This window comes from Gnatocerus cornutus, chromosome 6 (assembly GCF_029298725.1).
Source record: "Gnatocerus cornutus isolate USDA-ARS CGAHR chromosome 6, icGnaCorn1.1, whole genome shotgun sequence".
Lineage (NCBI taxonomy): Eukaryota > Metazoa > Arthropoda > Insecta > Coleoptera > Tenebrionidae > Gnatocerus > Gnatocerus cornutus.
This window is the reverse complement of record NC_142238.1, coordinates 1,799,802-1,824,207: the sequence shown is the minus strand read 5'-3', so window position 1 is coordinate 1,824,207 and position 24,406 is coordinate 1,799,802. Positions and strand designations below refer to the sequence as shown.

The 24,406-nt window shown below is 31.8% G+C and overlaps 1 protein-coding gene and 1 long non-coding RNA gene across 2 annotated transcripts; one reads left to right on the top strand and one right to left on the bottom strand.

Annotated features, from left to right (window-relative positions):
• Positions 1–295: 295 nt before the first annotated feature.
• Positions 296–1,937, top strand: LOC148172204 (uncharacterized). The gene is made up of 4 exons (XR_015770275.1): positions 296–632; positions 687–943; positions 1,007–1,678; positions 1,731–1,937. It is a non-coding gene; the product is annotated as an uncharacterized LOC148172204 (long non-coding RNA).
• A 10,684-nt stretch (positions 1,938–12,621) lies between these two features.
• On the bottom strand, positions 12,622–23,076 carry LOC148172203 (uncharacterized). The gene is made up of 7 exons (XM_088039686.1): positions 22,971–23,076; positions 22,870–22,918; positions 22,668–22,772; positions 20,942–21,043; positions 17,122–17,295; positions 13,894–13,998; positions 12,622–12,640 (listed from the first exon to the last, which is right to left on the bottom strand). Exons 2-7 carry the CDS (start codon positions 22,892–22,894, stop codon positions 12,630–12,632), a joined length of 522 nt encoding a protein of 173 aa, XP_087895812.1. The 5' UTR covers positions 22,895–22,918; positions 22,971–23,076; the 3' UTR covers positions 12,622–12,629.
• Between the last annotated feature and the right edge of the window lie 1,330 nt (positions 23,077–24,406).

Genomic DNA, 24,406 nt, shown 5'->3' with positions numbered 1-24,406 from the left:
TCTCGATCTTTTGGAAATTGGAAACTAATCACAATGCATCAGGCAACGTTTTGGTGCAAAAAATGCGTAGGCACAAGGAAATGTGAGTAAAAAAACTTGTTGAAAGTTGGTTATCACCAGAAAAATGATTGCAGATTGGTTTGCTATGAGGTGCAACTAGAATTCACGACTTCTTTAGAAATGTCACTGGTTTATTGGAAATGGAAATTCAGTGACACGTATGCAGTGAAGCGATTTGACTCATTTATGATTGCATTTCCGTGAAAACAGTTATTTCAGTTATGATGGAGACAGAATTAGCTGATTTCATCCTTTTTCGGCAAACTTCTTTACTGCGCCTATAAAATGTATGGTACTAGATACTTTTAACATTTTTCTTTTGTTTAATAATGTCATTAATCCAAAGTAGATTAAGCTCGAAGCTCCAATATGTGAACTGCCGTAGTCAAGAAGTCAAAATTGGTTCACAATACGTATGAAATCTAGGACGTAGTGCTGCTATCGAAAAATGCTCGTGCAGTCGGTATAGTTGGTATGCAAAAGTAACGAAGAATGCTGTATCGTTGAGTGGCTTAGAACCTACAAGAGCAACGGCAAAGACAAGCTTACCCATGTCAAAACGGAGTTTTGTGGTATTTAGTGGTTATGCGACTAATAAATTCGTATGTTTCAATTATGATTTGTAGAAACAAAGTCGAATCGACAAATGTAGGCACAATTCTGCACACTTTCAAGACCGCCATGCTAAAAGGTGTTATCATGAAAGTTTTTTCAAGTCCAAATTGGTCGTACAGTACCATTAATATTCCGTTTCGAAAGATTAGCAAATGAAACTTTGAATAGGAAACCAACTAATGATACCAAGAAGTATAAGTAATATGGAAGTCAGATACATGTACTTACCGACAACTAAGCGGTTTTGGATCACCAAAAACGCATAATAGTGAGTTACATTTTCTAAGGTCATTGCAAATTGTAGGAATACTGTTTACATCTGATATTTCAGATTCGTGTTTTCGAACTGAATATGGTGCATGATGTTGCGAGTTGTATTTGTTGCTTCAACAAGCCTTGCGAACTACCTAACGATCTAGGACCACTATACCCCCTCTATTATCATATGAAAAATGTGCTTGCACGGTATCAAGACAATTTCTCACTAAGAAAGAATAACGAGTCAAAGAAGTAGTGCAAGAAAAAAATGAAACAAAATGACAATGAACATCATTTATAACTGCGTTCTAATGAAAATTGCACACATGATATTTCTAACAAAGTATCGTCGGTCGACTCTTTCAATGGGATAATTCTTTAAACAACCAATTAATAACTTGGACGAGTGAAAAAAGACGAACAAGACTGAAAGCAACACACTGAAAATGATGCAGTACTTCAACACGGACTGTTACTTTCAATATTGAACCTGTTTTTTCTCAAGGAACCGCCAAAAGATGCAAACATGTAAATGACTCTTATTGACACCCTATCGTACCCTGCTGCAAGCATTAAGAACGATTGCAGAACGTTCTGGACGGTGTTGTTGACTACCATGAACGACTATGCCACTTGGATTCTTCTAACATGGGTGGATATGTTTGACGGACAGTAACCAAGCTGCTAAAAGTGCAAAACCCTGCTTGTTGATGAATTCGATGAAGAGTCGCCGCAACATTACGTGGTAAGTGTTCAGCGAAGGAAAATGACTAGTATCATCGAAGCAATTGTTTCAGTTGAAAGCGACAAGCGATTTGCTCGGACCAAGGGGCCTCAAATTCATTCTTCGCCATCACAGAACATATCCAAAAACTTATGTTGCCCCTAATTGTTTGTGTCCATTTCGTTACAAGAAAGTTCAAGAAATGAGTTGCTAGTAAAAAAAAGCCAAATCTCATCGCATCGCCAACAAACAAAATGACAGTGACCAAACGCTTACAATATTCCAGCATTATTTGCACTTGTTATAAATGTTCAAAGTACAGACACATGTTGTAACAGTGTAAATATCTGATTCATTTGTAAATTTTTGTACATTCGTTCATTACTATTGTAGAAAATATGGTGTTACATTGCTATAATTGTCACTGGTATAGTTTATTCACTGTTAAAACTTTGTACCTTACAATAAAATACCTTGTAACAAATTATTTGTTAATCAAAGTAAAGTAGTTTCCTGAAAAAGGACGAAATCTTGTGATCATCTAATTCTGTCTTCATCATAAATGAGATTACTGTTTTAACGCAAATGCAATCATAAATGAGTCAAATCGCTTCACTTCATACGTGTCAATGAATTTCCATTTCCAATAAACCTGTGACAGTGCTAAAGAAGTCGTAAATGCTAGTTGCACCTCATAACGAACCATTCTGCAATTATTTTTCTGGTGACGACCAACTTTCAACAAGTTTTTCGCTCACATTTCCTTGTGCCTATGAAATTTTTGCACCAAAACGCTGTCTGATGCATTGTGATTAGTTTTCAATTTCAAAAGATCGGGATAAATCGTTCTGCGCAAGTTTAAATGAATGATATTCATCATCATGCTTAAAATGTCTATGGCTTAAAAGTAAACATAACCTCAAACAAGAAATATCACAAATGTCGAGAAACGATGCTCGGTTCAATGCATTGTGATTAGTTACTAAAAGATCGAGATAAAAAATCGTGAATGTGCATGTTTAAATCAATAGTCCTCATCATAATGCTCAAAAATAAACATAACCTCAAATGAATGTCACAAATGTCATGAATGTCACGCATAGAAAAGGTTTTTGTTTATAAAATAGAACGTCAGCTTCGTAGTTACCGTTGTCTTCTATGAATGTGGCGCCACCCAATTTTTGGATATGGAACTAAATTGAAAAAAAACTGTCAAAAGTACGCGCTCTCGCCGGGATTCGAACTTGATACACTTGTACTGCGCTTTTGCTATTGTCTTCATTGACTCCTCCTTCCCTCCTTGCTCCGTTACAGATTCTCCCTAATAGTAATATTTTCATGGAAAATAACATGCTTCAATTTTTCCCATAAACATGAACATATCAAGTAGCCTTTTTAGCAGCGCCACATATTTTTTGGATATTGCACAATTTAACAATGGAACATCAATTAGGTATCTCCGTTTTGGATTTTTTTTATTGCTTAACGTAGAATAACATTAAATACTGCACGCACTAATAAAATAGGAAGAGGTAAGCATAACAATAACACAATAGATCAATTTTGGACATCCAAAAACGGAAAACTTACCATGTTAAATTAAAAGGTGTGGGTCAAAATATCGTCAGGTTTCTTAATAATTTTTGCGGGAAGAGTAAAAGCAATTTTGGGAGAAAATGTCTTTATTAGCCTTTTTTACTGTTTTTGAATCAGCAATATCAATTATTAAAAACTATAAAATAAAATCCTTAATTTTTAAAACTAAGTCCGGTTTACAAAAACCAAATTTAAAACTTAAATTTCAATGAACTATACTTAAAATCATGTTAAAGGGATCGTTTTTCCGACAATCAAATGTCAAGAATAATCAAATTAGCAGGATTAACTTAATTTTAATTCAATTATTGTGTAAACCGACTCTAAATGTAAAAACTAACAACGAACAAGTGCTTAGATATAAAACAGTTAATGTGTATAATAAATGTTTAACACAATTAATTAGGGGCAAGTCCAGCTCAGGTGTCAATATTTAAACGTCGCAATAAATACCAACGATTGAACAAAAAAATCTTTTATTTGGGGGCTTTTAGAACAGAATGTTTATTATCTGAATGTTGTCTGCAATTGAAATTGATGTGTCTCCCATGGTGCGTCTGCGTAAAATGTTCTAAACTCGTTTTATGTTACTGCGCAGGACAGTCATTTAAATTTGAAGCATTTAAAAATTTTTTCTTTACTACATAACCTAGTTCACCAAATTTAGACAAAAAGAAACTGATTTGCTAATTTAAAGCGTTTAAGTCAGTTAGAGCGTTCACAGGTATAAAAATGTCGTTAACAGACGTTAATTTAATTTTTTGACATTTTATCCAGAATAAAAACCTGCATTACCGACATTTGACATTTAGATAACGTGCAGCGCCCCCAATTTTTGGATATTGAACTAAATTCCTGGCACCGAGTTTTCATACTTTGAGTTGACGGACCCTGATGTCACGGATTCATCAACAAGTCAGGGATGTCTAAAATCTAAACTCGCTGTAGAAGTCAATTGTTTCATAGCCGACTATCAGTTAGTATCTTTTGGAAATGTTGAGGTCCTTTTTTGTCTTTTTCTCGGCAACTTGACTTGCTAGACGGTTGATTTTTGGCACACGCGTATAATTATTGCTGTTTTATAAAATGACATAACTTTTAACTAATTAAAATTTAAAATAAGACAAGTAAAATTAACATTTTTAAGACAAGGATGACGCTGGTAATGTCACATCATCCTTACCTATTCAAGAAATTATATTTTAAATTTTGGAAAAATCCGTTCATAAATAACAAAGATATTGAGTCCGAAAGTCTTAAATGGGCCACGCTGTATATGTCAACTGTCAAAATCTCCCAATCTCTCACGGATATACTCAAAGATGTTTAAGTATAACAGATTCGGGGATAAGGTCTTAACTCTGGGCCAACATCATCGAACAATCTCAGAAAAGCACCATTGGTTTTGTCCCTTTCTAACACATTGAAAACTGACAACTAAATAAGTCTATCCTTTTCTACAGTATCTGAGAATTGATTGGTCAAGAGAGTTGGCGCGTGATTTGAATTTAAAAGCTGAGAAACCTTTAAAATAAGAGATTAATACAAATTTAGCGTAAAATTGCTCGCTTTAGCGTTACACACTACACACACTAACATAGTTTTTAAATAAAGTCAAATCCAACACAACACAACACAAAACAATCAAATATTATGTTAATCGGTTTGCAAATGAACCCAGAACAAATGAACGCAACCTCTAAACGCAACGGAAAGACGCTGTCCTGTCCAATCCTGTCACATTTTTGGCGTCAAACAGAAATAAGTCACGACTGACGAGTTCCAACGTTATTGGCTGGATCTTATAGAAAAGGAAAGACTGAACATCGATGAAAATTTCAATGTGAAAGAAAGAGAAGTTTTATAAAAGTACGTTGTACATGTTGGAACTGAACGTAGGTTCTATTTACACTGTATGCCCGAATCTGTTATACTAAAACATCTTTGGATATACTAGTTCGTACAGTGAGAGTTTGAATGACAGAAAAGTCACTAAATCTACGCAATAAAAAGTGTACCATACGCGCGAAATTTAAAATAACAATATAACCCCAGATACTGACAACCCTGTCAACCCATTTGATTGATTGATTTTGGTGATATTTATAAAGAAGACTGGAATTTAAATTAAGAAAGTTATATTTTTGAATTTTGTTTATTCTTATTAATCTCAAATTTGTAATTTTTTTAAAATTTATTTATTTACTTATTATTTTGTTTATTACTTAAAGTTTTTATTTATTTTTGTTTTTCTCGTATTTGTTTAATATTTTGTTGCTTTTTTAAGAATTTTAATTATTTTTGTTTTTCACAATAAACTATGCTATATTAAGTTTTTTATTTATTATTTTTCAAAATCGATGTTTTGTTCGATGTATCGGATATCGATGTAATTGTGCTCTTGTTTAAATTGAGTTCAACGTCGATTTTTTTTACTCGATTTTCCCAGATTTACATAAATCTGGAACTTTTATATCGATTTTTAATTAATATAGATTTTACCAAAAAAACGTCGATTTTTAATAGATATATTTTTATTTTCGATGTATCATTAAAAATCGATAATTGCGGTTTCGATGTATGTACATATTTTATTCGACATGCAAGTTAACTAGTAATAAAATGGCCGGCGGATTAACCCAACTAAACATAAAAGTAAAAATGCACTTCTGAACACCGCTAAATCAGTTTAATTATTAAGAACTGATTGTTAGAGATACAAAATAGACATGAGTCATTAACTGTCAATGTCACGTTGAGTGATAGATAGATAGGGTGGTAACCCAGTGCTGCCAACCAGCACTGACAAGTCACTAGACACAAAAGATGCAAAAGTCAACCTTATGATAAAGGAACTTACAGATCGCGCGCATTGACGTAATTTGAGTTAATCAACGAGATGCAAAATTCCCTGCAATTAGTGTCAGATTTGAATTTATTTTGTGAGACTCCGTCATTTTTCATTACATTTGTGCGCCTCCGTCATTTTTCATGAGATTTGTGATACTCGTTTGCGGCAAGAAAATCACCTTTTGAATGTCTAGGTAGTCAAACGTGACGTTTCGAATAGTTGGTTTTATTTTGCAGGTTGACATCGCTGCATAAATGTCAATTTGTGTGCCGATTTAAAGGCCAATGACCTTCGAAAATAATAAAGGTAAATTAATTAAGTAGATAAGACAAAATTATGCTGAAACACATTTGAATTTAAATTAATCTGCAATCTTTTGTTTTGAATGGGGTGCTACCAACCTATTTCCCAGCTGATAAAATTCCCCTAAATGGGGGATTGATGTTTCAAATTCAAACCAAAAGTCAAAATAAATAACTATTAATAATTGTCGGCGCACAAAATTTCGTGTTTGACACGGCTAGAAAGCCCGGGCTCGGATTTCAGTACTTTCCTTGCATTTTCAAAAGATCATTTTCTAGCCTAGTGAAACAAATAACTATTGTGATTCCCATTTGCGACAAGAAAACCACCTTTTCGAATACATAAAGTCCGTTTTTTTTTTTTAAAAACCACCAACACCGCAATTTTCCCCTGCATTACAACCGGCAACGTTGCATAGGGAGATTTTTGGTGAGAAAATAGTTGTCAAATTTTTGACATTTCTGAAAATTAGGCAGTGTTTCCGTTAAAAACGTTTCTTTTACAGCCTGCTGGATTGCAAATCAAATGATTTAATAGTGAAAAGACTCGGCACAGCCTGAAAGGCCGATTTGTGTAATCAAATTGTCAATTTTTAATAAAAAAATGGACTTTAGTTGGTTTTATTTTGCAAGTTGGCATAATGCATAAATGCCAATTGTGTCAATTTTGGCCGTTTTGGAGATCAATGACCTTTGAAAATGAAAAAGGTAAACTAAATAAGTACAGTTACAACAAAAATCTGCTATAACACATTTGAATTTAAATTAATTTTCAATCGTTCAATTTGCCAACCTATTTCCCTACTGATAAAATTTCCCCAAATGAGTGAATAACGTTTCAAATTCATACCAAAAGTCAAAATAGATAATAAAAAACAACAAAATTTTGTGTTTAACACGCTTGAAATTAGTATATTATGATACGAGTTCTATACTTAAGATTTTGTCGCAAGCACGGGTTAGTGTATGAGTAAGTGCGACAAAATCCAGTATAAACGAGCTATCATACACTATTTTTTTTATTTTGAGTATTTTTAAACAAAACAAGCATATTTCAAAATTTAGGGAATTTAAACACCTTTCTCGCATATCCAACAGAACATTTTCCAGCCATGTGAAACAAATAACAATTCTGTTGAATAGAAAAGTACTGCCTTTTTGTCAAAATTTGCTTTTTCTCCAAATGTCACTATTTTTTAGTCGTTTTTGGGCAATAAAATGGGCAATTTTGGTATAAGTAATGAAAAGCGCCCGTTGTTAAGGAAATACTTCTTCCGCCTAGGCAGGAAGTTATTTAAGCCATAAGTCATAAGGGACGTAAGGACACTACAGGGTCCAGCAAAATTTGTGTCCACCCCTAAAATCGACTAAATTTTGGAAATTTGCATTCGCTCAAGCTCTAGAAGCTGACACAAAAATTTGTTTTTTATCACCGATAGTTTTGGCGTCGCGACGCCTTAAAAATGTAATTTTTAACTAATTGTGAGAGTTTGTGAAATCAAACGCTAATTTATTTTTCCGGCGATGGTCTGTTTTTAGGTACTATTAATGCATGATTCGTCGGCTTAAATCATGCATTAAAGTGAGCTATTAATGAATGATTTAATGTGTTTAATTTAATGTTGCATAAATTGATTGCGAGCACCGCCTAGCGGCGGACTTTGACATTTGTGCTTAGCAATCACACCAATCTCACAATAATCCGTTTTTTAAAGTAAAAAGGAATTTTTTGAAAATATAACATAAAAAAGTTGATGTTTTTTTGTTCCATTTTTCGTGGTAATAAGTGGGCAAATAATGTTTGCCTTTGCATTCAATTTAAAATAAAAACCCAAATATTTATATCACAATTGTGTTGTCAAATCCTGTATACCTACAGTTTATCAAACGCTCTAGTGCGGTTATGGCTTTGACTTTTTAAACCGTTTATAGCCACCTTACCGCAAACCCCCATAATCATAATAACCCTCAAGTGGTTGGGTCTCATTTGGCTTGAAATGAACCGTAATAAATATTCTCAATCTCTTTTCAAATATGCAATTTAAAGCGCATTGCGAGTTATTGATGACTATTTATTTCAAATCCTGCGTAATAGTCGTAATTTTTGATCCAAAAATATTTTTTGGGCATATTTTTACACTAGGTTCCTTATGCTTCTAAGAAAAATTAGATTATTTAAACCTAAGTCCCTCTTAGTAATAGAAACTTTCAAAAAAAATTAACAATGTTTTTACAAAAATAAAGATAATACGTTATTAGAAATAATGGCTAACAAAGATATATTAAAATTAACTAAAATTCAACAACTTTTATGGACTATTTAACCTTAAAAATAACTGGAGCCCACAAATTTCGTTCTTGTAACACCAAAAATGTGGAAATTAAACCGCGTTCAAGTTTTTTTTTGTAATTTTTTTTAGCTACTCGAAATAAAAATTTCTACAAATTCTTCTTTTCGCTCTAAATTTTTGTAAATCGGCACTGTAAATAAGACAGTCAAGAGTGATAATCTTCACAAATTTCATTAAAATCACATAACAAATAAAGTATTTGCAGGATCTTAAAAAAAATGGTGGCATTTTTATGGTCTTAAAACGAAAATTTGTAAAAATTTGACTTTTTAATCAAAATTTTTGCAAATTAGTGATATTACTAAAACAAACAAAAGAAACAACATGCATAAATTTCGCTCCTGTCGCACTAAAAATTACAAAATTACAGTGTGGAAAAAATTGACATTTTCACTGTTGTCGAAATAAAAATTTCTAAATGTACTCCATTTTGGTTAATTTTTTTTTAATTGGTACTATTAACAAGACAGTCAAGACTTATAAACTTCACAAATTTGGTTCTAGTGGCATTAAAAATGAAGAACTTACAGGTTGTTTAAAATTTTTGGTCACATTTTTTAAACAAAAATTTTTCTTCACTCCTCGAAATCAAAATTTCTAAAAATTCTCTTCTTCGGTCTAAATTTCTCTAAATCGATGCTCTTAATAAGGCAGTCGAGAGTGATAATCTCCACAAATTTCGTTAAAATCGCATAAAAAATAAAGAAATTACAGGAATAAAAAAAAAATGGTGGCTTTTTTTGGTCTTAAAACGAAAATTTTTAAAAATTGGACTTTTTGATCTAAATTTTTGCAAATGAGTGATTTTACTAAAACAAACAAAAAAAAAAACATGCATAAATTTCCTTCCTGTCGCACTAAAAATAACGAAATTATAGTGTTGAAAAAATTAACATTTTCAGTTGTCCAAATAAAAATTTCTAAATATACTCCTTTTTGGTTTAAATTTTTCTAAATTGTTACTATTAATACGACAGTCAAAACTTATAAACTCCACAAATTTCCAAATGTTCCAATACACGTTTTTTTTTCTTTAGTATCCCCAATTAATATAATTGCGTTTATCATCAATTTGAGTAAGTTTGGGTCAGTTGAGTAACAAAATCACCTCGAAATGTAGACCTGTAAGGAGTTGGTTTGTAAGACTGACCAGCTGAGAAAAAATATTTATTAGATGGGACCCACCCATTTGAGCGTTATTATGTTTATGGGGGTTTGCGGTAAGGTGGCTGTAAACGATTTAAAAAGTCAAAGCCATAACCGCACTAGAGCGTTTGTTAAACTGTACAGCTCATTATAGCAGGCAGCTTTTACCATGGCGTACCTGACTTTTAGAGTCGAATATTATCTTATTGCACTCATAATGTGGAGGGTGTAAACAGGTTATTGTGTCCGAAAATTAAAATTTACGACATCTTCAAGTAGGTAGAAAAGTATTGACCCGTGCCTCTTCCAGGTATTAGCTCGAGATGATTATTATTGATCCCTTCAATGTTTTCTTTTAAAAACATTATTAATTTTTAATTTTTGTTTATTAATTTGAAAAAACCGAGAGACATCAAATTTTCAAACTTCTTCATTGGATTGATCTAACCAAGGTTGCCATGAAATAGGTTGTAAAGAAAACAAAGTGAACAAAATTCGCCAAACAGTTAACATCAAAATGATTTTTCTTACTTACTTCGTCTTTATACATACTATGGTGGACACAGAATCTTGGACAGTACTTTCCTGTCATTTCAAAAAGTCTTGATAATCCTAGCTTTATTGTCATTATGATTGACGTTAATACAAAAGTCAAACAAATTTTGAAAACGTATTTCTGCGATATGCCACCAATAACACTTGATGTGCCGCCACAAGGAAGACAGAATTGGTTTTGCGCTACAACACTTGGATATGGGCGAAGAGTCGAGTGGTTTTATTATTGCTAAAATGTCAAAATGACAATTGAATCAAAAATTAAAAGTTTGGTTATGAACAAACGTCCTCCGTAAAGCCCAGTTTAGAAACTTTGACAATCAAATGACAATTCTGTCCCAAGATTCTGTGTCCACCATTGTATTACCACTCCAAATAGATTAGTTTTAGATTAACGACATTTTAATGTTCGACTTAAAGTCCCCACTTTTTCTACAAATTAAAGAATTAAGAACAAATAGTTAAACAGACTTCTTACAAAAGATTCTGGAAAGTACCTATTTGTGGATTAATTAAACAGCAAAATTGGATTGCGATAGAAATCTAATTTTGCTTATGTCAAATACGAGTGCAAATGGTACCGTTCTGGGAAAATATAATGAGAAGGAAACTAATGTTTATAATTTATTTCGCAAATTCAGAAACATATTGTTGAAATTAAATTTTGAATTACTACAGCCAAATTAAAATTTTGCATATCAAATTGATGGATGTTTAAAAATTGTAAACTGTCTTTATAACCTTAAAATTTATAAACGGCACAGCAAGTGTCAAAAATTTACTTTTTATGTCAGTCACAATGACAATAAAGGTTGCTTTACATTGCCATGTCAAAAAGTGATTCGAAAATTCTTTATAGTTATGTAAAATACATGTTCCAACATTAAAATGATGCTAATTTTTTTGTTCTCATTGTAAAATTTTGAAAACTTGATAGCCCTCGATTTTTTTAACTTGTTTTAAATTTAAATTAATAAACAAAAATTAAAAGCTTATCAACGTCATTAAAAATAAAACACGGTGAAGAGATCAACAATCATCTTAAGCCCCCGCGCTAATACCTAGAAGAGGCACGGCTCTACCTTTTTCTACCTACTTGAAGATGTCGTAAATTTTAATTTTCGGACACAATAGCCTGTTTACACCCTCCACATTATGAGTGCAATAAGATAATATTCGACTCTAAAAGTCAGGTACGCCATGGTAAAAGCTGCCTACTATATCCATTCACGCCTGTTTTCATACAATAATTTTGTATATTTCATTGCAATATTTAGCTTGATGTTAAAATAACTTCTCCACCAGTAAAATAATGTCAGGAATAATCAATTGAAATACAGTAACATTTTTTTATTCCTATTTAACGAGATTAATTATACAAAAATTCTGAAATGCATTGTTTATTGAAAGTTTTCTCCAAAGGAGCGGCTAATTTCAATTATTCTGTGCGTTCTGTGTTGAACTGTCCGGTGCGTTCTGTCTTGGTTCTGCGTTGAAATGTCCGTCGAACAGACAAGATGGTTCGTGCATTTGAACCAGTACAGAAGGTTCATAAATTTATTTTATTTTATTTATATATCAAGTTACTTAGTTCGTGGATATGTCTGGTATGTTAACTTTCACTAATATTCAGAAAATTTAATTCATAGAACAAAATTAAAAATTCAAATCCTCAGGTAATAACTGACCAAATCCACAAAAATACAGACCTGTCGGTTATTTCAAAAGGGTAAATCCACTCACAGAAATAAGCAACGTACCTACCTGCATTCATTCGCTCCTGTTTTCATACAATGATTCTGTACATTTCAATGCAGGAAATAAGTATGTTCATCTACATTTATCAGCATATTTATTAAAATTAATCAACATTTATATGTGTTATTTACCTTATTAACATTATGATAAAAAATTAGTGTTCAAATTAAAAGAATTGGAGTAATTAAAACTTACGATCAAATGTAGCAGTCCGTGTGGTGGTTCGGCGTTTCAACCAGCTTGTCCGCCCGAATCGGAACAGAGGATTGTAAACCAAGGGTGCAATAGGATTTGCAAATTTTCTGACCGCAAAATATGGTGCAATATCTCAAATTCCATCGTAAATCAAATTCTGTTCTCTCTAGAACGGACCGTGGAAATGAGGCTTAAGATACACATACATACCTTGACGGTCAAAAAGATCCTGTATTAAAAATAAACCGAACTCAATTAATAAATCAATTTCCGCCAATGTTTTCCTTCGTTGCTCGGACCGATTTAAATAAGTGCCGAAAAAAAAAGCCGCTACCGTACTTGTTATGTATACAAAAAATCAGACCCTTTTTTTAAACGGTAATAGATCTTTATGACTTTCTCGACATAATGGTTATGGTTTTGTCCCCGCGACAACCGACTTACGGCGATATTTAAAAAAAAATTGCGAAAATCAAACGGCCGAAGAGGACGAAAACCCGCCACTTTGTTAGTTTGGAAACTCGTCGGCAAAAGGGCAAAAGGAGCGAGAATAGTACGGTTCGGTCGTGAAAACTGTTCAAATTCTGTTCAAATTTTTGACGTTTGAAAAAAATAGTAGATTTTGTTAGACGGCAGAAAAGTGGTACTTTTTGTCGAGCAATTAAAATGTAGTTGCAAGGCGAAGCGTAGCGTATGCAAAATTGCGAACAGCAAAGCCAGTTTTCGGAGAAATAACAAAATTTTATAAAAAATAACCTATTATTTGATGATGAAAGTGTATCAATGCAAAATTTTTATATTAAAAAAATAAGCCTAATAGTCTATAAACCGAGGAAAAAAAATCAGTTCCACAAATACGTTCAGTTTAATTCAGAGTATTTCAATCAATCTCCGATCATGTTTTCGTCGCCGTTGGGATCGATTTCAAGTGGCAAAAAAAATCACTACCGTAAATGTAAACCCTTTTGGGTGGCCGCTTCTCAGTCAAGAACGGTGTTTACATCTCAATCCCCCAAGAATTTTTCACTATGTCGACGAACATTTCTCTGTTTCAAAACATTTTGAAACGTCTAGCACGTCAGCAAAACCGGACGAACGAAAACGATTTTCAAAAGTCTCTCACGCGAAAAGCAAAAGTCGGAAAAGGACAAAACCACACCCACCGTAATTTCGGGAAAGTGTACATTTGGGAAAGCTCGGCGAAAGTGTCGAGAAAAAATCGGTCCAAGAAGGTATTCGCGCAAAAGTACGTCACCCGTTCGCGGGTATTCTCGTTTTAAAAGAGGGGTTCCGCCTGTACACGTTTTATATATATAGTAATGAGTCTTGACCTAATGGAGCAAAACGGGCTTTGGATTTAGAATCAGGAGGTAATTTTACGTTAGAAATGATTTTCCAAATTTTGTCCAAAATTTTTTGAGTAATGTTATTAAAACTTCAACTATCCAAAAAACCTCTCACTAGTTAATTAAATTTTTATACCTTCCGCTTCAACCTGACTGATAGCAATGGCCACACGCAACTCTGTTTCTTCTCTCAACTCATCGGGATTTGTAGACGAAGCTTCAGGCTGGTAACCAGAATATTCTGGAAAAAAAAACCTCATGTATAAAAAGTAATGCTCCCTTGCAGAGTGACCCCGAATAAAGTACAAATATTTTAACCACAAAATCAGACACCCCTGTAAATAATAGTTATGCAAAGAAATGAAAATTCAAATAGGGTAAAACCCCACCGGATTCGACGCTTCTGGTACTAAATTTAACCACTGTTTCCCAAAGACTGCAAAAACCGTACGAACAAAATTCACGCTCGCTTTTATTTCAAAAATTCGGTATGGCAAAAAATTAATTTGTTTGAAATAAACATAAAAGCGCCAATTTTATTATTAGAGTTTTTCAGACACGCTTTGTGAACCAAACTGAAATTTTTATTAGAAATGAAATAATGAAAAAGTTACCTGAAGTTATTACAAAAAATGCCCTCCATTGGACAACCCACAATGTCATCACGCATAAATTCAATTTCACCCGTAAACAAAAGTCTTTTTATAACTTTAGGTTCATCACAACACTTTTGAAGAAACCATTGGCAAGGAATAATAAAAATCTAACTCAAAATAATCAAAATTTGAACAATTTGGCACTGTAAAACCTCCATAATAATTATTTGTGTACCAAAGCCAAAATTATTTTAAAGGCTGAAGCGACAGCCGACGCCAGAAAAAAGACTAGAGCAAAAGGGCACTTTTTGAGCGTGATACACACAAGATTTTTTAGACGACTTCATTAAATTTACAAAATTTTTAATTTTTATTTATGATTTATTGATATAATTATTATTTATAACAACTGAACAATTGTTATTATATATAAGTTATCTAAAATACCAGCGGCGTAGTTGATATACCCTGTGTTTGGGCACAACGCAATTAATTAAAAATAATCCTGTAAAAAATAATTGACTAGTTTTTCATAACACTAGTAAGCAAATTTTCCACTTTTGTCTGGAACAAAAACTGTGTAGGCTGATTCTTGTAGATTTTGACCTGTTAAACAAAAATCTGCTTTCAGTTTTTTTCCATCACCCACCAGTTTTTTGTGTTAGGTCAATAATTATCACACTTGGTTAAAAAACCATATTTAAAAAAAAATAACGAATTTAATTAAGAATTTCAAACACAATTCAAAACGCTTTCAGTAAGACAACTTGCAAAATAGATTTAAAAATAAAAACATAATTGTTTGTTTCTTTTTCTGTTTGTAATAATTTTAGCGGGACTATTTAAGATTTGTTGATAAAATCTTTCTCCATGCTCGTCCAAAATGGCACCTAAATTTTCAGGAAAAAAAAAATTTATATTATTTGTTTTGAAGACGAATCAAAATTTTCCAATCTTTTTCATTCGGAGGTGTAATTTTAGTAATTTTGATGCTAGGGCAATGAAATTTGGAGAGATTACTATTTTTGGCATGTTTATTGTATGCTTTGGATCCAAAATTTTTTGAGCAACAGGGACGGAGTTTACAAATTTTTGTTTTGAAGACGAACATCAAAAATTTTTAATATTTTCCATTCAGAGGTATAATTCTAATAGTTTTAACGCAAAAACAATGAAATTTGAAGCGATTATTAATTTTGAATTGTCTAGTATTTGTACAAAATCCCAATTTTTTTGAGCGACAGGGAGGGATTTTTATTTTTCAGGCAAACCAAAACTTTTAATATTTTACATTCGGACTTGTAATTTTGACAGTTTTGACGCTAAAGCAATCAAATTTGTAGCGATTACTATTTTTGACTAGCTGACTGTCTATTTTAAATCCCAATTTTTTTAATAGCAGAAACAGAGTTTAAAAATTTTTGTTTTAAAAACGAATTATCTTTTTTATTCGGACGTGTAATTTTGGTAGTTTTGATGCTTATTTATTGTATGTCCAAAATTTTTTGAGCAACAGGGACGGATTTTAGAAATTTGATTTCTTTATACTGATAAAAAAATTTCCAATATTTTTTATTCGGACCTGTGGTTTTGGTAGTTTTAACATTATAGCAATAAAAATTGGTCTGGTTACTATTTTTGATTTGTTTTTTGTTTGTCAACAATTTCTATTAAGAAGACGAGCGAAAATTTTACAATATTTTTTATAAAAATAATTGTGTGTAATTTTGGTAGGGCAATAAAATTTGTAAAAATTATTTTTTTAACTTACTTATTGTCTGTTCAAAATCCCAATTTTTTTAAGCGACAGGAATTAAATATTTCATTTTGAAGACGAATTTAAAATTTACAATTTTATTGTTGTGTTATAATTATTATTATTTATTTATATTTTTGTTTTGTTATTTTTATGTGTGAATGGAGAAAGTGGAGCTTCAGTGACATATTGCACTTGAGAGCACGGAAAACGGTCACTAAATTGCAAACAATTTCCTTAAAATTTTCTGTCTTTTCGTTTCCAAGAAACTTATCACACACTTCTTTAAATGCATTCGACGCTCGACTTTCATTGGCACTTGAAATATGCAAAAATATGCATACATTTATTACTCGATTAAAATAATAACAATAATCACAATGGAAGATTTCACATAAATAAAGGGCTAACAGCCAATTTATACTCACTTGTAAGTTAATTAAACATTATCTTTAGACTAAGCATTGTCATATTAACGTAACTGCAAAAATTATATTATTTGGTTTTAGGTAAAGGACTTGCAATATAATTTTTGCCGTCAGGTTAATATGACAATGCTTAGTATAAACGAAAATGTTTAATTATCTCAAAATATGATTTAACGTTTAGCCCGTTATTATGCCAAGTCTTCAATTTATTTTATTGTTGGATTACAACTACTTGATTAACTTAAATATTAATTAAAAATAGTAAATTGTATAACTAGTGCTGAAAGTTGGAGATTTCACACGAATGTGACAGTTGACCCACGAGCCGCAGGCGAGTGACTTAGTCACAGGAGCGTGAAATATCCAATCGGGACGTGTTATATACTATACTTTTCCAACGATCACGTCTGCTTGGTTGTCTCATACATCAAATACAATGATTTCTACTTTTTTTTGTCGAAAGATGAAAAGAACACGCGCCGAATAATTTCTCAAGAAAATGTGACAGTAGACTACTAGATTTTTTTGAATCGCCTGATTCGAATTTAATAAAACGTAGTAAATAAAGTCTTCTTTATTCTTACCTTCTGTTTCTAACTGACTCATAGCAATAGCCAAACGCAAATCCATTTCCTCTCTCGACTCATCGCTTGAAAAATCTTGAGCCCGCTGAGTAAGAGGAGAAATTAAATGTTCTGGAGGGAAGGCGTTGCTTGTTGATGCACTTTGCACTTGCACTTTGTTGCGGCAAACAGCACCTAATTAATGCATTGACTGGTTGTAATATAATCACTTATAATTAAAAGTTTATGTCATGCAACAAATTATTCATTGATTTCTCAAATTTGTACTGAAGAAGTGAACAGATATTTCGAAAGCGAAATGGCGTCCTGATTCTGAATCTGAATCTCTGACAGGTCCGGATTTAAAGATATTTTTAAAACTCTTACTGTAAAAATGTATTTTTCGAATTTACCGCTTTAATAGGTCCATTAGAGTACTCAATTTTAAGTCGTTTATAGGTATAGTTAGACAGTTGAAACTAATATCACTAGAGGATGAAAAGATGGTAGAGGGGGTAACAAAAACTGTTTATGGAAGGGCGCCATATTGGAAATAGCCAAATGCTGTGTTTTGGGCTTAGTGTAAATGGGGGTTGCCTACTAATAAGGGGGTGCATACAAGATAAGTAAATAAAACTGTTGTTTTATGAAAAGAAACATGTCTATAAATCATTAAATTCATTATTATTTTTTATCAACAATTGATAAACAGTTCAATATTTTGTTTAACTTAAATAAACTTAAAAAAATATTATACTAATTATGACACTGCCCGATAAATTCAAACTAATTTTATCTGCCCTTTTTGAAAGTTGATGTTTTGTGATCTAAACAAAGTACAAAACAATTGTTTTACCTTTTACCTTCGCATCACGTACAACCATAATATGTCAATTTGAAAAATATTTAAAAAATATAGAAAAGAGGTTGTTTTTGCAGGTTAATGTATTAAATTTATTGTAATAAATATTTAAACTACAGAATGTCCCCGGATTGAGTTCACAAAAAGAAAAAAAACGTTATTTTTCATTTTACAAAAAAATGACAAAGGAATAATATTTTTTGCTTAATTTAAAATAAATAAATAAATCTTTAATTAAAACTTTAATATTATGAAGCTGTGTTCTTAAAATCGAAAAAAACAAAAAATAACGAAAAACTTTTTTATTTTTAATTTTGCAAAAAATGTCAAAAGAATGAAATTTGTTCCTTAACTCAAACCAATTTCCACTATTTGATTGACCCATTACCTGTTTTAGCACATAGTTCAATTCTAACTCGTAATTCTTTAAGACTGTTTCGAATATTCTCAATTATTGTTAAGGATGAAATTGCATTTTTTTCCATTTTTTTTTTTACTTACACATTATTGGATAAATTTTTCTTCAATCTTTAACGCACTATTTGATATTGTAAATTTACAGCCTGCTATTATTTAAATACGATTACAAAATTTAATAAATAAAAATAATGAAAAAATTAATTTTAAGAGTAAAAACTTTTGAAATTTTAATTGCAGATTTATCTGTTTTGAAATAAGCAAAAAATGTTTTTCCTTTGTCATTTTTTTGTAAAATGGAAAATAAACTTTTTTTCCCTCTTGTGAACTCAATCCGGGGACATACTGTATATCAAGAAAAACGAAAATTTTAAAACAATTAAATAAAAGAAATTATTATGCAGATCATAAATCATAAATTATCCGACCGCCAACTTTGATGCAAACTTTTGCGCTCAGAAAAATTCGTTCTTTTTACATTACTTTTGAGTTAATTGGATTTAAGCAGTGTAAAGTATTTCGTTTTGAAAACAAAAAAGTTTAATACTTACAAAGTCATAAGCTACTTGATTTAAAAATTGGTAGCAAAACAAATGAATCGCAACAATTATGATGATACACAGGTCTTCTTAAATTACGAAAAAAAAATTATTTTTTTGTTTATTGTTTAATTTGTACATGCTGTAGACCAAAACTTTGCATAAAATTTGAACCGCTCTCAATAGAAAGAATAAAAGTGATATCAAATTGATTTAATTTATTATTACTGGTGTTTAAATAAATCAATTTTGGTTAATTTTTGTCTAAAACTTTCCCCAGACAATTTAAAATTAAACTGTCTATTGATGTAGTTGAGCCGTATTTTTAAAAACATGGAAATTGTTTAATCAGTACATTGAATCAAATTTGGTTGCATACATTTCAAGAAAGACTATTTTCAACATGGCGCCCTTGTTAAAACATCCCCACCACCACCTTTTCATCCTCTAGTAATATTAGTCTCAACTCTCTGGGTATAGTATATCCGGTGAGAGATTGGGAGATTTCGACAGTTGACATATAGGTTGGCAGCAAATTATGCTACAAAATACACTAAACACACTAAATTCCTACGAGAAATGGGTTGACAGGGTTGTCAGTAACTGAGGTTACTCGCGTATGGTACACTTTTTATTGCGTAGATTTAGTGACTTTTCTGTCATTCAAACTCTCACTGTACGAATTATATCTATTTATAAGAGAACTCAAAGTAGAAAATTTTGTTTTTAAAGAGTTGGCAGAACTAATTAGTCTGGCTGTTACCCGTTTTCTGTCAAGTTCTTGGTCAATTTTACTTTACGGATTTTACGATTCGTGTTTAATAAATTGCTGCGTGATTAAAAATGTATCAATATAATTGAATTGTCCTTTGCGGCCAACAATATATGTACCTAAATATAATAGATGTGTGAATGCAGGTTGTGAGGTTAGGTTACGTTAGGTGAAACTCAATAAATGTCAAATTTTAATTTGAATTTGAAAATCAAGTGGCAATAGTGGTTACAAAACCATTACCAATTGTGTAACACGAAAACTCTTAGAATAGGAAAATTTAAATTTTTTATTAAAAACAGGGTGCAAATTGGAAAAAATAGTATAAAAGACTTGTTTTATAATGACATTGATGCACTCGTCCCATACGTCGCCTACGGCTCGTTTTGTACACCGGGCACTCGTGCACCAAATTGGCCATTATAAAACACGTTCTTTAATATACTATTTTAACGACCTAGAAAACTTATCGCCAGAGTAAGCACTGTAAGTGATGTTTTTGAAAAATTGACCTCATGTTCCAAAAAAAAACACGCGATAGGCATTTGCATATAATAACCCAAGAATTATTACATTGATTTTTTTATTGTAAAGCATCATTCAAAAGATTGAGATCTTGTCTTCTTGGCGCGCTGACAAATGCATAGCTATACCTTATCGTTTAGAAGTTACAGAAAACAAAACATTGATGATTTTCAAATAAAATTTTCAAATTAGTACAAAAATCCATACCATTGCTTAAAAAAATCTTGTTTTAAAATTACTTTAATGCTAACGCAGCCAATAAGAATAATACATTTTTGAAAACTTGAAAATCGGGACTTCTTAGTTTGCTCAAGGACCAAAAAAAATAAGAGCGTGGAAATTCTGGTTCAGAGTTTTTTGAAATATTTTTTTTTTAATTTCTCGATATTCTTTTTCATGTAATTTCTAAATGACAAGATATAATAATTTGTTTAACACCACAGAAAGCAGAAATCTCAACCTTTACAATGACAAATCAGTTTTTCTCAAATATCAAGTGATGTATTATAGAGTTGATTTTGCAAGTTGTTAATCTAAACTTCAAAAATTCAAATAGAAAAAACAAATATCTCCTGACCTGATGAAGCAAAACTGTCTTTGGATGTAGAATCAGGAGGCAATTCTACTTTAAAAATGACTTTCTAATACTTCAGTACAAATTTCGTCCATAATTTGTTGACTAGTGTTATAAAATAACTTTTTTTTGTTTTAATTAAATTTTTATACCTTCCGTTTCTACCTGACTGATATCAATAGCCAGACGCAACTCTGTTTCTTCTCTCAACTCATCGGGATTTGTAGACGAAGCTTCAGGCTGGTAAACATGTTCTGAAAAACATCTCATGTATAAAAAGTACTCCTATATAAAATCTTACAAAAATAAATAAAAAACAAATTTTTGAATGGAATTTTTTACAATGTAGCAACAATGAATTTGTCAAAAAGTTATTTTTTGATTTTTTTTAAATTCTAAAATGTTACAGCACAGATTAAAGAACTAATTAAGAAGCGATAATATTGAGCTCTAGTACAAGGTGTTTATAAATATTTCTAGCATCAAGAGTGGCTATGAGATCTTAAAGAAATTTGCCGCTCATTATAAATGTGGGTTTAGATTCTTCAACTGACATTTGTAACCTCAATCATAGAGCAAAGTAAGTTTTGAGAAGAAAACTGTTCTAGTTGTAGTTTGAAACCTAAAAATCAAAAATTTGAACACAAAATCGTAACTGCAACGTGGTTGACGTAAGTGTCATTATAAATAATTTTCAAGATAGTTATATTGAGTATGAAAACAAAGCGGCAAAGTAGTGCACGACAGGAATTCCAGAGCCACCCTTGATGCCAGAAATACAAGGTGTTTATAAATGTTTCTAGCATCAAGCGTGGCTTTGGAATTTCTGTCGTACACTATTTTGACGCTTTATTTTCATGGTGAATATAACTATCTTGAAAATTATTTATAATGTTACTTACTTCAATGACGTTTTAGTCACGGTTTTGTGCCCAAGTTTTCGATTTTCGGGTTTTAAACCACAACTCGAACAGTTTATTTCTCAAAACTTACTTTGCTTCATGTTTGAGGTTAACTGCAAATGTCAGTTGACAAATCGAAACCCACATTTGTAATGAGCGGCACATTTCTTTGACATTTCATAGCCACCCTTGATGCTAGAAACATTTATAAACACGTTGTATTTTTAAACACCTTGTATTAGAGCTCATTATTATCGCTCGCATTATTATTATTAAAAAGTTAAGTTGGCACCCAAGGTTACTAAAATTAACAGGTTTGCTACAAAGTTTTGAGCCAATAGGAGCAGGCCTCTTGAACTGGCGCGAATACGTCATCGGAGAGCTCTTTTAAATTCCAATTGAATTTTTTTATTGCTATTATTAGTTAAGACAGCAATATTTAACACTCTGATGCTTCTACAAGAACTTTGTTAAACAAGATTGGCGATCAACAATGTTTTTACACCCCAAACCAATTGACAGAACTTTCTTGTGACGTCATTTATGGTCACACGTCCCTAGTAACCAAAAGAGGGTGGAGTTTCAGCCTTAGTAACGAGCAAACCTGCTTAATTTAGGAACCTTGGTTGGCACCAGCCACCAGCGATTGACCTTGAAGCAATTGTGACATGCGTAGAAGCTAATCGTCCTACGCAAGTTTGCCAAAACTTGTTAAATCCTTATTTTAATCTCTCTTTCTGGACTACCCTTTGATTAATTCTTAACTAACGTGAAATGTTGATACACTAAACTTTGGCAACGTGTTAAACTCAAAAATCGTTATTCAATTTTCCTCTAATTTTCTCCCTAAAGAATTGAAAACCGAGTTTACACGTAAGCATTTTAGAATTTACCCAGGAGAGTGGACTTTATATAATAAATTAGTTCCTTTAATTAGAAAGTTGAAGAAAACCAGGCTCTAATTAAATTTTTATACCTTCCAATTCAACCTGACTGATAGCAATGGCCAGAAGCAACTCTGTTTCTTCTGTCAACTCATCGAGATCTGTAGAGGAAGCTTCAGACTGGTGATCAGAATTTTCTGAAAAGCATTTCATGGTATAAAAACGGAATGAAACGTCCGTCAGCGTTTTTTCACAAAATATATTGTATTTTTTGAGCTGCCTATTCTTATTTACCTGCTGTAGGACCAAACAAATCCATCCGTCGGCCTGTTTTCCGTAATCCCTGTCATAACATAAAGTTTAATTTTTCGGACAACAGAGTGTTTATTACTGACCGTAATGAAAGGTTGTCTGAATGAAGAGTCAAAGTGGCCAATTTTGCCGAGGACAACTATACCTGTCACCACTTTCTCAGTTGCTTTTACTGGTTGTAGTGTTATCAGTCACTATCATTATTAATAACTAGTATTTCCTCAGTAGGATTGAGTTATCAGTGGTACTTAAATCAAAATTATAGATAAAGTCTGTCCAACGAATAAATACGTCTGCGCTATAAAAATTAGTACCAACAACCGTCAAATATAAAATATACCAGAGCTCATTACTATCGGTCCACTTATTAAAAAGTTAAGTTGGCAACAGCTCTTAGCGATTTTTATCGGTAACAGTTGGCAGTAAAAGAGTTTGACCTTGACGCAACTGGCATGCGTAGAAGCTAATCGTCTTGCACAAAATTGCCAAAACTTGTTTAATCTCTGTTAAAATAATTCTTTTGCAACACATTTTTAATTTGTTAATTTGTAGTCGAGTTGCAATTTCTTAAAATGTATCGCCTTAATGATATGAAATAATATAAAAATGTCAAAATCTTATATAACCAACTTTTAATTGTTAATAAAAAAATCATTATTCTAGTCAAATAATTAGTTCGGATAATAAAAGAAAAACTGTATGGAATATTGTAATTGAAGGTGACCCCCAACAAACTGCTTATCAATTTAATGATTATTTATTAAATATTTCGTCCGAATTGTTAAAAAATAAATGTTCTTATAAATTTAATAATAGAATTACTTTTAAATCTGGGAATATCGAGTAAAAAAATCGATGTTGAACTCAATTTCAACAAGAGCACAATTACATCGATCTCCAATACATCGATTTTGAAAAATAGTAAATAAAAAGCTTAATATAGCATAGTTTATTGTGAAAAACAAAAATAAATAAAAACCTTAAGTAATAAACAAAATAATAAGTAAATAAATTATAAAAAAAATTACAAATTCGAGATTAATAAGAATAAACAAAATTCTAAAATATAACTCCTTTAAAATAAATTTCAGTCTTCTTTATAAACATCCCCAAAATCAAGAGGGTAAAATAAAATACATACATCGAAACCGCAATTATCGATTTTTAATGATACATCGAAAATAAAAATATATATGTAAATCGATTTTTTACGCTTAATAAATGCTGAATTTACGAAACCAACCCTCATTACAGGGTTGTACTCATTTTCTTTCCTTGAAAGGGTACTTCTAACTACCAACACAATGCTACTTGACTCACCCCTTCCGGAACACCCTTATTTAGTCAGGTCCGGGCTTAGCTCGACTGGGAAGTCACGGAATTCTCGCAACAAAACATATTGCCACCTGCCTTATCGGCCTTAATCATTTATTAGTGAAATAACTTACCGGGGGAGCTCCGCCCCCTGCCCCATCGCTGGATAGCGGCTCGGATTACTGGCATTGACCCCTTTTTCTGC

Excerpts from the sequence above, each read along its gene's own strand:
- LOC148172203 (XM_088039686.1), bottom strand. The coding sequence starts at position 22,894 with ATGGATTTGTTTGGTCCTACAGCAG. Across the intron at positions 21,044-22,667 it reads CAGTCAGGTTGAATTGGAAG|AACATGTTTACCAGCCTGAA; the intron begins GTATAAAAATTT and ends GATGTTTTTCAG. Across the intron at positions 17,296-20,941 it reads CAGTCAGGTAGAAACGGAAG|GTGCTGTTTGCCGCAACAAA; the intron begins GTATAAAAATTT and ends TGCATTAATTAG.